The sequence below is a fragment of the Rhipicephalus sanguineus genome, chromosome 4 (assembly GCF_013339695.2).
Source record: "Rhipicephalus sanguineus isolate Rsan-2018 chromosome 4, BIME_Rsan_1.4, whole genome shotgun sequence".
Classification (NCBI taxonomy): Eukaryota; Metazoa; Arthropoda; class Arachnida; order Ixodida; family Ixodidae; genus Rhipicephalus; species Rhipicephalus sanguineus.
In genome coordinates, this window is record NC_051179.1 from 185,032,037 (window position 1) to 185,045,810 (window position 13,774).

The window sequence follows — 13,774 nt, forward strand, 5'->3', positions numbered from 1 at the left end:
GTTAAGTGAGATCGGAGCAAAAAAAAATTACACGTAACATTACGGCGTGTACTTATCGCATTAACTGCTTCGCCCCCCCCCCCCCCCCCGCGCGCCGCGCCGCCGCCGGTCCGATGAACCCCGCGTCGTTCACGCGCCGCCGTTGGTGATTTTGGGTCCGTCGCACATGTCTGCTGGCATAGCGGCGCGGGGGGAATCGCAAGTCTATGTATTATCCGGAGTTCAACGGCGACGGCCTTCGATATGAAAGAAAAGAGAACAGGCCAACACGGGCAGTCCTAATACTGTGGTTGCACACGTATATCACCTCCGCCCCCCCTCCCCTCCCCCCACTTTCGATTGTCTTCATGCTCAAGAAAAAGTTAGAGGTTCCGCAGCACTCTGGAAAAGCCGTTGGAGTTCCCCAAAGCCAGAAAGCTTGAGAAGCCCTGGCCTAGAGGATGGAAGTGATTATACAAGTATTGAGAGTTTAAACATGCAGTACTTCTGTCTGGAGTGTGTTGATGAAGATGGCGCCATTATTAGCCTACTTATCTTGCATTGCCATATCTGATGATGTGCTCTTTTGGCTTGTTTTTTGGCAGGTGCTGCATTTCACAGATGCCTTCCTTGCACGCAACGTGGTAACAACCAAGATGTCAATTTCGGACCTTCCACAGTCCCTTACACACTTGTCATTGCGCGGTTGCTTCTTTCATCCGGCCGAGTTTCTTCGTGCTCCGCTTGGCCAGCCCACAAGCTTGCACTTTCTACAGTTTCTGGACCTCGCTGACTGCAATCTTGTGTCAAGTGTGGAACTGGGCCGGCTTGAACAGTGGCCTTCACTTCGTGCATTAAGCCTGGAAGGTTGCCACCGGGTCAATGACGGAGGCCTGAGCAACATTTTGCCACTTATATCCAATCTGGTCGCCCTGGACATTGAGGGTACTGATATCAGCGATCGAGGTGTGCAAATGATTCTCCTTCATGGCCTGAACCTCAAGTTTCTCTTTCTTGGCCACACTTCATGTACTGGCGAAGCATTTGTGTCTGTTTCAGGCTGTCGTAAGCTGGGGCTGTCCCACATATGCCTCAGGAGGACAGTTGTAAAGGAGGAGCATTTGTATAGATTGTTTGAAATGGTCCCAGACTTGAAGTGGCTGGCTGTGACAAGTCGTCACATGTTCACCGACGTGACAGCCAGGGTCAAGGAGGCCGTGCCTGCTTCGTGCAACTTTGTGGAGATTCTGCAGCGCTATGTCAACGAGAACAAATTCTGCAAGCACTTTTTGGTTGACAGTATCCAATAGCTGAAGCTGGACAAGAGGCATTAAATGTCGAGACATATAGCGCCTGATTAGTGGTGTAGGTTTAGGAGAGACTATTCAATGCAAAAGACACGCATATGCCAGAAGTTCATCCTTCATAAAATACATTTGCAGAGTGCTAGATTGTTGATTGCCTGTTTGAGCTATGATATTAACTAAACCCATATGAACTTTTGGAAGCATTGTATTTTGGGCAAACATATAACCGGTACTTCTTATTAGGCATGTTATGCTTATTTTTGTACAGATGCACAGTTGGATGCTACACACATTCACGTACATAAATGTATACATACATACAGGCTGTTTCAATTCAGACCAAGCTTCACAGAGCTTAAAGCGGCACCTAAACAGTATGTAAATTCGAGAGCATCACTTGTTGCTGAACGAGCTAAGTGTCGTGGCGAAATGTTGCACAGCTTGCGGATGGTGTTCTGCAGAGTGACATAGTAGTAGTAGAAACTTTATTGTAGAGTGTCGTATTGATTCTTCATTTGTGTGTGTCTTCACATTCTTGATCGGCCTTGAGTGGCGAGAGTGTGGTGACTATGGTGGCTTTCTTGCAGTGGCGTAAATGTAGGTAAATCACGAGGCGGGACACGCACCTTGTCATAGCGGCCCTTTGGTTTTTATTTTTATTTATATTAATAATAAAATCATGCTTTGAAATAAAATTTACAAAAAAAACTAGCATGGGTTCCCAGCTCATGTAATTGCATTGTTCTGTTGAGTCTTCTCCGAAAGCGGTCAAGCGGCAGTTGCGATTTCAACCGTCTCACATAGCTGAAGGGTACTGAACACAGGTCTGCACACACTACAAAATAAACAGGCATTAACAAAAAAAGATGGTTGATCCCCCTGTCATAGGAATCGGTATAACACGAAAGTGAAACGTGTCGTCCCAGAAGTAGTTGATTGCTTTAGTGCGTTGGTATATCGGAGATTGTATAATGTCTATTGTTATTTGGCAGATGTAGCACCACCTGATGTGGATGCACTCACGTTGACGCTTAGTGGCACATCTCCGTACCGACGACTAACGCCAATGATCATGATTTAACCCTTGCGGTAGCTGAAGTTCTTAACATATACGTGGACCGCATATGGTGAATCCCGCGCAAATATGGCATCAACAAGGACAATGAACACTGATACTAGGTATGCACTCCTCCAAAGCGTAGTGAAACGCGAAGAGAAACGCTACGCGCGTTGTGTCTTCCCAGCAGTCAATTCTCACAGGGCGAGCGCGGAACGCGGTGCGACAGCCAGGCGAGCGTCGGAGAGTTATTTTTCGATATGGATGAATGCTAGAGCGAGGCTTCGGCTAAAGCCACTTGTTAAACGAAATTACACTTCTATTGGTAAATGCGCCGAATGGGACGGTCGCAGCAATGGCGCATTTTTTGGTTTTGTTTTTCGGGCCTGGTGGCACACATGTCACCACCCCGTTATAAAGGGGACGCTCATAGCATCCATCCATCCATTCATGCAAGAGCACTGTGAGAGGAAAGTGAAACATAAAAATCTCACCATCTCCCGCTAAAGAGGGACTATGAGGCGATGCGAAGCAGTGTTTCGGCATGTAAAGCCCGCGTTTCAGAGGGGGAGAGGGGAAGTGGAGAAGGGGAAGGGGGAGTGGTGAGAGGGAGGGGAGAGGAGTATGGGAGGTGGAGAGGGTTCGCGCATGCGCAGTAAGGGTGTCACGCCGCACACCACCACCGGATTGAACTCCGCTATAAGATGCTTCACATCTAAAAAGCGCCTTCATGTTGCCTCCGTTATGTGTTTGGCGGTAGCTCATTGCTGTGGGCTAAACGCCCGCCAGCCATCGTCGCGGACCGAGAGGTCATGAGTTCGATTCCTGTGAACGGAACTTTTTCGTATAGTTTTTTTTCTTTACAATTTGATGGCGTTCATTTTGCTGACGTATTTCCATGACGGATATACGTCATGAAAATCTTGGTGGACCCCGCCATATAACACTTTCGTGTTAAACGCCAACCCATTACAAAAGGCTCAGTCATAATTCTCATCAGGCCTGCGCGGAAAGCGCAGCACAGTCACAGCGAAAGCTCGGAAGAGCGGCATTTCTAGAGCCCGTTATAAACTCTTGTGTAGTACACTATACTCTTGTGGCTACTAATACAACTACACTAGCAACGTACCCACTACGCCACAAATCATAATTTTTGTGAAGTTGGGAAACACCCACCACGACATTACTTGTCATTCTGCGGAGAAGCGAGGTACTATCTGTAAGGCATTATGTACAGTTTCTTGATGCGACGGCTGATGACGATGAAGAATTGTGACTGAGCATCTTGTAATGGGTTGGAAGCTTTAAATTACCCACTAGTTACGTAATTGGCATTGTGTGACGCGCGGTCGTTATTAGATGTGAAGCATCTTATAGCGGAGTTCAATCCGGTGGTGGTGTGCGGCGTGACCACCCTTACTGCGCATGCGCAAGCCCTCTCCACACACCTCTCCCTCCACTCCCCATCTCCACTTCCCATTTCCCCTCCCCTTTTCCCTCTCACCTGTATAGGTGAGGGAGAAAAGGGGAGGGCAAGTGTATAAGGTTTTTTTTGCAAAGCAGTTTCAAGCACCGGCATGGCTCTGAGGTATAATACTGGGCTTCCACGCAGAGGGCCCAGGTTCGAACCTCGTTCCATCCTGGCAATGTTTTCTTATTTCGTCTTTTTTTATTTCGAGCGATAGTGGTTACGGACACCGGCGGCGGCGGACAACTACGGCGCCAAAAACGGCCCTTGTGATCTCATAACAGCTTGCGCTGTAAAATCGCATTGACACAGTAAATGCATTCAGCTTCTGGCGCGCTGCAAAGGCGTCTGCGAAAAGCACGACACAGTAAAGTACTCAACGTTGGACTGTCCATATTTACATGTGCGTGATACATTGCGAGCTAAAATGAGACACACGCTTTTGTTTTTCTCGATAAAGTGGACTTCTGGCTGCGAGTTTTTGTACACTTGCGTCAAAGCACAGGTGACTTGTAACATTGGTCTCGTAAAATAATTTAACGCCCTAGAAATAAGTTTTCATCGCAATCGATCAAAGCTGTGGGTAAGTCAATGACGTAGAAATTTCAGTCTCGTTCGCACTCTACTGCACTCGAAGGTACCCAGTGTAGCGGTGCTTTTACATGATATATTTCGTAAGCGCTGTTAACACCGCTGCTTCAACCAGGTTCTAGAGAATCGCACTGCCATGAAATTGTTTGGTGCGCTCGCCTTTCGCGCTTACAGCTGAAATACAAGTTCAACGCTAGGTTATCTTACCATTGTGCGCACAACGGCGCAGTCGCCATAACTTTTCAGCAAGGGTTCCTGGACAAACCCACTCCTCCAAAGATTTCTTGGCATTCAGTTGTTGATGCGTCACAAAACTGTTAGGGTGCACCAAGTACTCCTTTATGTCTGAAGTTGCACCTACGGTACGAGTGCGATGTCGAATGAGGCTTCCTTGCTCGTCAGAATAAGTGGGTCAACGCCACCGTTGAGAGCCACTTTGTCCGTGTATCGCTGCTTTGCATCGGCGTCCAATTTCTCGCCGTACACGCTCAAGCGAGCCGAGTGCTTATCGCCAATGGCTGCAGCAGCTTCACAATCGGTAAATGTAATACTATTTGAGCCAAGTGAATTAAAACAAGAGGAATTTGCAAGAGCATGTAGGCAGCGGACGGTGAATGCATCGGTCGGGATGGGCGGCCTCCAAAATGGCGGCCACGCGGTTACCAGCACAGCCGGAGCACTTTCCGCTATCGCTTCTGTCAACCTGACGTCACGCGAGTACAACCTATCGTAGCGAAGCGTTCCTACTCAGTAATGGATCGTCCTCTCGAGCGCTTTCTAGTGGGTCGTCCTCTGCTCTAAGAGCACGCCCCTCGTGCAGAGTCAGCCCGCTTTGATTGTCGCTGTCGTGCGCCGTCGCCTAGTGCCCGCCAATAAACGTCTTGACAATTTGGTGGAGGTGCGGGGTAACGATCCCCGTTTAAAAAACTACGGTCCGCATTCGATGCCCTTGGAGCTTCGATCCCGTACCGTGCCTGCTACCATGAGTCAAGACGCCGCCCAGCTAACGCCTCCTCTTGCACCGACGCCATGTCCAGGTGTCCCCCGCATCCGCGACCCTCCTGTCTTCACCGGCGCGGATGGCACCGATGTCGAGGACTGGCTCGCGATTTACGAGCGTGTTAGCGTCCCTAATAAATGGGACGAGGCAGGCAAAGCTGAGCAACCTCGTTTTCTACCTCGCGGGTGTGGCAAGCCTATGGCCCGATTTCGCTACGTGGTCCGCTTTCAAGACCGCCATCATCGACGTGTTTGGCCGCCCTGCCGTTCGCAAGCTGCAAGCTGAACAGCGTTTACGTGAACGAGCCCAGCAGTACGGCGAGTCTTTCACGAGCTACATTGAAGACGTGCTCGACTTGTGCAAGAAAGCCAACGCGACCATGTCTGAAGCCGACGAGATCCGGAACGTCATGAAAGGCATCGACGACCATGCCTTCACCATGCTACTCGCCAAAAACCCTCGCACTGTGGCAGAGGTCATCACACTGTGCCAAAGCTACGAGGAGCTGCGCAGGCAGCGGCTGATGACGCGTCGACCTCCATCACGCGACGCCGATCTCGCTGGCTTGTCGGCCGTGTCGGACCACTCCGTCTTACTCGCCGAGATCAAGTCGTTCGTGCGCGAGGAAATTACCCGCCAGTTCTCTCTACTGGCCTTCTCTCACCCGCAGGATGTTGTACAGCCGTCGACCACACTACTGCCTCCCCTACGCCGGGCTATGAGCAGGAAATCGCAGAGGTCATGCCGGAATACCACCAGCCCCCTCCGGCGTCTGCGCCGCTCATTTACGCGCAAGTAGTGGCCAGGCCGCCCCCAGCGCTCCCTGTTGTGCCCCCGCTAACATACGCCGTAGCCGTCGCAGGCCTCAGGCCTTCGAAGCGAGTGTGCCGGCTGCGTACGCCGACATCATCCATACGCGCCGACTGCAGCCCACCATGCAGTCGTCATAGCAGCCGCCCCGGGGCGTCCCTCGCGTCCTGCGACGTGGATGGGACCTAGTCCGGCAAACCGATGGCGTTTCCGACAACCGCCCGATCTGCTTTGCGTGCGGTTGCGCCGGTCACGTCGCCCGCTATTGCAACCGCGTGCAGCCGCCTCGAGTCGGATCAGCCGTCACCAACCAGTCCAGCCGCCCGTATTACGACCCGCCGCAGCCTATGTCACCGACGTCACGCCCAGGTCCATCTACCCGTCGTTCACCGTCTCCACGACGCCGCTCACTGTCACCGATGCTGCCTCGTCCGGTCGCACGAGACCAGGAAAACTAGTCGCAGTCCAAGAGCAAGGGCTGCGACGCTATCGAACTGCCAAAGCCCTCAGCAAAGCCCATCAAACGTAGTAGACGTGTTTGTAGATGGTGTGCGCACATCGGCCCTTGTAGACACTGGAGCTGCCGTTTCCGTTATTGACGCTAAATTTAGCCGTCTACTACGAGAAGTGACGACGCGATTTTCCGGGCTCTCCCTCCGTACAGCCAGCGCCCACAGTATTCACCCGACAGCGGTGTGCACAGCCCGTGTCATGATTCAGGACCCTCTGTACGCCGTCGAATTCATCATAATTTCTTCATGCTCTCACGACGTCATCCTGGGATGGGATTTTCTCGCCCGTCACGCCGCGGTAATTCGTTGCGCACCAGCCGAAATAGAGCTCTCACAATTCTCAGATTTGACGCCGGCGGACAGTCCGCCGGCTGCGACCAAGGTACTCGTCAAAGACGACATCACAGTTCCTGCAAACTCGTCAGCGGCTGTGTCAGTCTGTTGCACCGGTCTCGCCGACGTCGTTGCACTCCTTTCTCCATCTGACCGCATCTTCACTAGGAAAGGCTTGTTGGTGCCATTTGCGACCGTGCAAGTCATTCAGGGCGATACCGATATTTTTGTTACGAGGGGAATGTCTCCGCAGAGCGGAAGCCCTCGAAGACGCACAAGTTATGGACGCACCGGGTGACAGGCACTGCTCCAGCTCCCGTTCGCTCAGTGCTGTTTCCACATCTGATTCGTCACCCGCTGATGTATTTGGTTCCTCGATTGCTGAACACCTTATGTCGGTCGAGCGTTCCCAGCTTCTATGCCTGTTGGAAGAATTTCGTTCTTCGTTCGATGTCGCGCAAACTTCTCTCGGCAGCACGTCTGCTGTCACGCATCGCATCGACACTGGCGCCCAACCACCACTGCGGCAACGTCCATATCACGTGTCGCCAACGGAGCGTCGTGTAATTACCGAGCAAGTCGAAGACATGCTTCGCCGCGATGTTATTCGACCCTCAAACAGCCCGTGGGCGTCTCCTGTAGTTCTCGTTGCGAAGAAGGACGGCTCTGTGCGGTTCCGTGTGGACTACCGACGACTCAATAAGATCACACGTAAGGACGTTTATCCCCTACCTCGAATAGACGATGCGATTGACAGCCTGCAAGGAGCAGAGTTCTTTTCATCGCTCGATTTGCGCTCAGGGTACTGGGAAGTCCCCATGGCTGATGACGCTCGACCGAAGACAGCGTTTGTCACACCCGACGGCTTGTACGAATTCAACGTGATGCCGTTTGGGCTGTGCAACGCGCCCGCAACCTTTGAGCGCATGATGGATACCGTTCTGCGCAACTTGAAATGGCACACATGCCTGGGCTACCTCAACGACGTCGTCGTTTTCGCCCCGGACTTCTCAACACACCTTCAGCGCCTGCGGCAGGTTTTGACGCGGTTGAGCGACGCCGGGCTACAACTGAATCTAAAGTGCCGATTTGCAGCACGGCAGCTGACGATACTAGGATACATCGTGTCCAAGGATGGCATCCTCCCCGATCCAGCCAAGCTTCGGGCCGTGACAGAGTTCCCCAAACCTACGTCCGTCAAAGAACTGCGCAGTTGAGTAGGACTATGCTCCTACTTTGGGCGCTTCATCCGAGACTTCGCGACTATCACATCACCGCTGACGAAGCTCCTTTGAAGTAACACGCCCCTCAATTCGTGGTCGTCAGAGTGCGACGACGCTTTCGCAAAGCTCCGTCGTTTGTTGACGTCTCTTCGCATTCTACGCCACTACGACCCTACGGCCCCTACAGAGGTACACACGGACGCCAGCGGTGTTGGCCTCGGTGCTGTCCTTGCGCAGCGCAAACCTGGGTTCCCGGAATATGTCGTCGCATATGCAAGTCGTACGCTTACTAAAGCCGAGACCAACTACACCGTCACGGAGAAAGAATGCCTGGCAATCATTTGAGCCCTTACGAAGTTCCGACCTTATTTGTATGGTCGCCCATTTGACATCGTCACAGACCATCATGCACTGTGCTGGTTGTCGTCATCGAAGGATCCCTCAGGCCGTCTCGCCCGTTGGGCACTTCGCCTGCAAGACTGCGACATCGGCGTGCTGTACCGCAACGGACGCCAGCATGCTGACGCCGACGCCCTGTCGCGCTCTCCCTTGCCTGACGACAATGCTCACAGCTCAGCGTCTCACTTTGTCGTTTCTTCCATCGACATTCACACCATCGCTACAGAGCAGCGCAAGGATCAATGGATTGCCTCACTGATAGACTTGCTGACTGATCCATCGGCCACACCATCCACTCGCTCGTTGCGTCGTCAAGCCCCCCATTTCGCCGTTCGCGACGACCTGCTCCACCGACGCAATTACTACGGCGACGGCCGCCAGTGGCTTGTAGTAATACCCCGAGACCAGTGGCGCCGACCAGTACTGTCGTGACCGCATGTGCTCTGAGAATTTTCCAGTTTTTTGGCGGAAGATTGTGTGTGCGACCAATTTCAATAGTCGTCTTGGCTTTTTGAAGTTGTTCCGCATCGACTGATACCGACCACGGTTGTAAGTGACTGGAACGTTTTGTTTAAAAGCGCAAACGCACTTTCCTCTCGTGCGAGCTCGGCAAGACCATTGCCGCCATGTAGGCGGCCGCTGAAACGCTGGTGTGTGCGTCGTGCGCGCGCTCGATGGCTCTTGCGAATGAACCCCCCGACGCAACTGCGCGTCCCGGACCCTCGAAGATGACGGACACGCAACGCCAAGACCTTGATAACATGGATTTTCAAGACTCCGCAGCTCAGTTTCCCAATGCCAAGTGGACCCAGCGATCAAAACGCTGGGATCGACAGTCAACACCTAGTGGATGGAGCCTGGCAGACGGTGCTCACTCTGCGGAAGAAAAAAGCTCTCGCAAAAGAGAAGAAGGCCATATCAGTGGATTTTTCGGGGACCTTGAACCACCAACAAGCTTCCACTGGTGAAGCAACCGGAAAATCTAAACACAAACCAACCTAGGCGGCTACCCCCGTTGCTCAAGGACGATTTTAAGATAGTGGTGCTACCACATCAGGCGCTACCGGTCAAGAATTCGACAAGTCTACTACTGGCGGATGCCGTGATTGTTGCTTTCAGCGGACAAATATCAGGTGAACAATTTTTGCTCAGAATCAAGCCAGGCTCCAACATCTTTATTGTGTCGACGCCACACCAGACAGTGGCAGACCACGTTAGACGAATTAGCACACTAAGCATGAACGGCCGACCACACTCAGTCACTGCCTACGTAGCGACAAGTGAAGGGACAACCAAGGGCGTAATTCACGGCTTGGACCCACACACGACGCCTGAAGCACTAAAAGCCAGTCTACGAATACGCACACAAGGGGTCGAAATTCTCCAAGCACACATGTTTCGGAACACCAAAACGGCCGTTATCACCTTTTTTGGAGGGATTACACCTCGATACGTCTATTACAACGGCGGAGAACTTCCCCGCTATTCCTACAAAGTTACCACTCAGGTGTGCAAAGTGTGCCATCAAGTGGGTCACCAATCAGACGTCTGCCCCCAGCCGGACACTCCGGTGTGTCACATGTGGACAACGGGACCCTGTAACCGGACACGATTGCACTCCCAAGTGTGTAGCTTGTGGCGAGGGTCACTTGACAGGAGACCGAAGTTGCAGGAAACGGCTCAAACCTCAACGAAACAGAACTCCGAGGGCTAGCGCGCACAAGCCTACCCAGAATGACACCTCAATGAAGCCACCTCAACGCCTTCGTTGGTTGAGTTCCGACGATGGAGAATCTGCACCGGACCAATGGCCAGAGCTGTCTGGGACTCGCCCAAGGTCCAGATCTAGTTCCAGATCCGGATCCCGGACACGAAAGAATTCTAATCGCAACATCCCACCTCATTCCTACTCACCCAAACCTCCTAAATCCGGGGCTCCCGGTTTTGCGACCAAGCAAGCGCCTGGTTATGACGAGGTGAGCTATGCACGAATCGTTTCTCCCGCTGCTCCAATAACGGCAAATCCTGAGTATTAAAAAATCGTTAACGAAAACAAGCTCCTCCGTGAGAGCTTGGCAGAAATAAAACGAGAGTTGGCCTCCCTCATAGCTAACCGCGGTACGGAACCGAACAAAACAACACTTGCTAAAGCGACCTGCACGCCTGGCCAGGTTAGAACGACAGCAAATACTATGGAATGCACATTACAACAAGTAGCGCAGGAACTACAAAGCATGCAGAGTTTTCAACAGCAGATGTATGCAGAATTCCAGAGTCTAAAAAGTTATGTCGATGAATCCATCGCCAGCACAAGGACCGTGGCTCTTAAACGAACTAAAAGCAGCCAGGGTGCTCCATCTATACGTCGTTCGAAGCCGCTCCCAATATCAGAGAGCGAAAGCACTGTTCATGGCGAGTAGAACACCAGCACACCTCGTCTATCTCGAAATTTGGCAATGGAATTGCCGCACCTTCGACAAACGGGCGGTGGCTCTGCAACAATTTCTTAATACGGCGCCAGTCAAACCTGATGTCATTTGTCTACAAGAGATCGGTAACAAGCCGGTCAAATTGAGCGGCTACTACACGATATCGAATCCAAACTACCTTAAAGTCGCAACATTGGTTCTCAGGGACATAGCGACTAGTATAGATTATATGGCAACTAGCAACATCAACCACCAAATCGTAAGAATGCTACCGCAAAAGCTTACCAAAGCCAAAACCATAATCATTAACGTGTACAACCCACCTAAACAAAAGAAGGCCGATTTTGAGGCACTCATTCGGTATGCCAAGAGTAATTCCAGCACCCGGGATCGACTACTACTACTTGAGGACTTCAATGCCCCTCACACTACCTCGGGTTACCGAAGAGATACTCCCAAAGGCCGCGAACTCGAGCGAGCGGTTGACGCGCAGGGCCTCCAACCTATCGTACTACCGCAACACCCTACGAGACTGGGCAACAGCGTTAGTGCAGATACCTTTCCTGATCTTGCATTCATAGACGATATCGACGAGGTGTTCTGGAACAACCTAGGAGAGAACCTAGGCAGTGACCATTATATCTTGAGCGTGTCGATAGCCTCTCCGAAAATTCGGCAATCCTGTGGGCATGTGATAATCACAGACTGGGTAAATTCTCGTAAAGTGCCCATGCCTGATATTATACCCGATAGCGCTGAAGGCTGGGTAACGCACATACGAGAGGCTCACAAAGCAACTTTTAAGCGGGTAGTGCTCACAGTGGGAATCCCGGGAGTCGACAGCCATCTGCTACATAAGTGGGAAGCCAGGAGAGGGCTCACCAAACGATGGAAGAAACAGCGACTTAATCGAAAGCTGCGCCACAGAATTGCTGAGATATCCGAACGGGCAAGCGCTTACGCACAGCAGTTGGAGACAGCGAGCTGGGCGTGTTTTTGCGACTCACTTCGCGAAACATTACACACCTCCAAGACATGGGCAATACTGCGCAGCATAATGGAACCTGGTAAAACCAAAACGGCCGTAAACCGCACTCTTAAGAAGCTCGCCGAAGAATTTCCTGGAACAGATGACGCTCTCCTTACTAAGCTCCGAGAGAAGCATGTAGGTCCGGTCACCACTCCCCCGTGCACCTTACCATACCGAGGGCAAGAAAATGCAGCGTTCGACGCACCGATAACCAGGGCAGAACTATTTGCGGCAGCCCAAGCAGCAAAGCGCAATACTGCCCCCGGACCTGATCAGTTAACAAACCATATGATCCGGAACCTGAGCGACGAACACATCGAACAGCTTACTCGGTATTTTAATGAACAGGTATGGGAGAGAGGCGTGGTTCCACAACGTTGGAAGGAAGCCAAAATCGTACTTATTCCGAAACCAGGAAAAACCCACGCCCTACAAGATCTCAGACCCATATCACTAATATCCTGCCTTGGCAAATTAGTTGAAGAGGTGATTCACACACGTCTCACGTCTTACATCGAAGATCGAAACCTTTTTCCGACTAACATGTTTGGATTTTGCCAACGTTTATCAACGCAGGACGTTTTCCTACTCCTTCGGGAGGAGGTTCTTTGCAATAGCACGGTTGGCACAGAACATCTCGTCGTAGCTCTTGATTTGAAAAGCGTATTCGACACTATGTCACATGAGCTCATCTTATCTGAGCTAATTGACATCGGTTGTGGGCAAAAAACCTATAACTACGTCCGCTCTTTGCTCACCGCTCGCACTGCTACAATAGGCATAGGCACTACGCGCTCAGAAGATCCTTTCCACGTGCCGAATAAAGGTACACCGCAGGGGGCGATACTCTCTCCCCTTCTCTTTAACATCGGCATGAGGCGCTTAGCCAAATATCTCGACGGAATTCCAGGGTTAGGGTATGCGTTATATGCGGACGACGTTACCCTTTGGGCCGCCAGTGGCTCTTTAGGACAAAAAGAACAAATCCTACAAGACGCAGTGACCGCTGTTGAAAACTTCGCTCGCCGAAGCGGAATGCGCCCCGAAAAATCTGAATTTATTAGAAACCGAGGCCGAGGCCGTAAAATTCACGAGCCGGTCAACCTCTTTCTAGGAGACCAGCAGATAAGAGAGGTCCAGAAAATGCGAGTCCTCGGACTCTGGCTTCAGAGCAACAAGCGAGTGAACCACACAATCAAAACTCTCAGAACAACGGTGAAGCAGATCTCCCGTATGATTTATATGTACTCCTGCGATACAGGCGTCATATCAGATTAACGTCTGTGGTTCCAGTGTTGGCTCCGCGTTTACAGCACTCTAACAAATATTACATTTGTATTCGTTTGATTCAGCAAGCTTGCAGCATTGCTCGACCCTGGAGGAATACATTAACGAAGGTTACGCATGATATTGCCACGCCCACTTCTTGTCTTGTTTTGATGTATTCGGGTTTGACCGACAGGGACGGTTATCAGCGCTCGACTCTGTCCGCGAAGTAGTGTTCTAGAAGCGTCGCGATTGTAGTAGATCGGTTTGTTAAGATTGCGCCCCGCACGCGAATGTTCCAGTTTTGTCTAGAGATAACGCCGCCACCAGCGATATTGCTAGAAAGTTCGATAGCTTAAGAGTATACGTT

At 51.5% G+C, this 13,774-nt stretch overlaps 2 protein-coding genes across 3 annotated transcripts in view; both read left to right on the forward strand.

Moving 5' to 3' along the window:
- LOC119390961 (F-box/LRR-repeat protein 12) overlaps positions 1-2,130 on the forward strand; it is a 61,006-nt gene extending 58,876 nt beyond the window's left edge. The window contains exon 3 of one of the 2 annotated variants that reach the window (XM_037658671.2): positions 585-2,127. In XM_037658671.2, coding sequence (XP_037514599.1) covers positions 585-1,289 — 705 coding nt within the window. In that variant the 3' untranslated portion in view covers positions 1,290-2,127. Of the gene's footprint in view, positions 1-584 lie in introns of both variants that reach the window. The other variant, XM_037658673.2, reaches the window with a different exon arrangement.
- Positions 1-13,774, forward strand: part of LOC119390962 (poly(A) RNA polymerase GLD2) — a 592,309-nt gene that overhangs the window by 111,649 nt on the left and 466,886 nt on the right. The window lies entirely within an intron of this gene.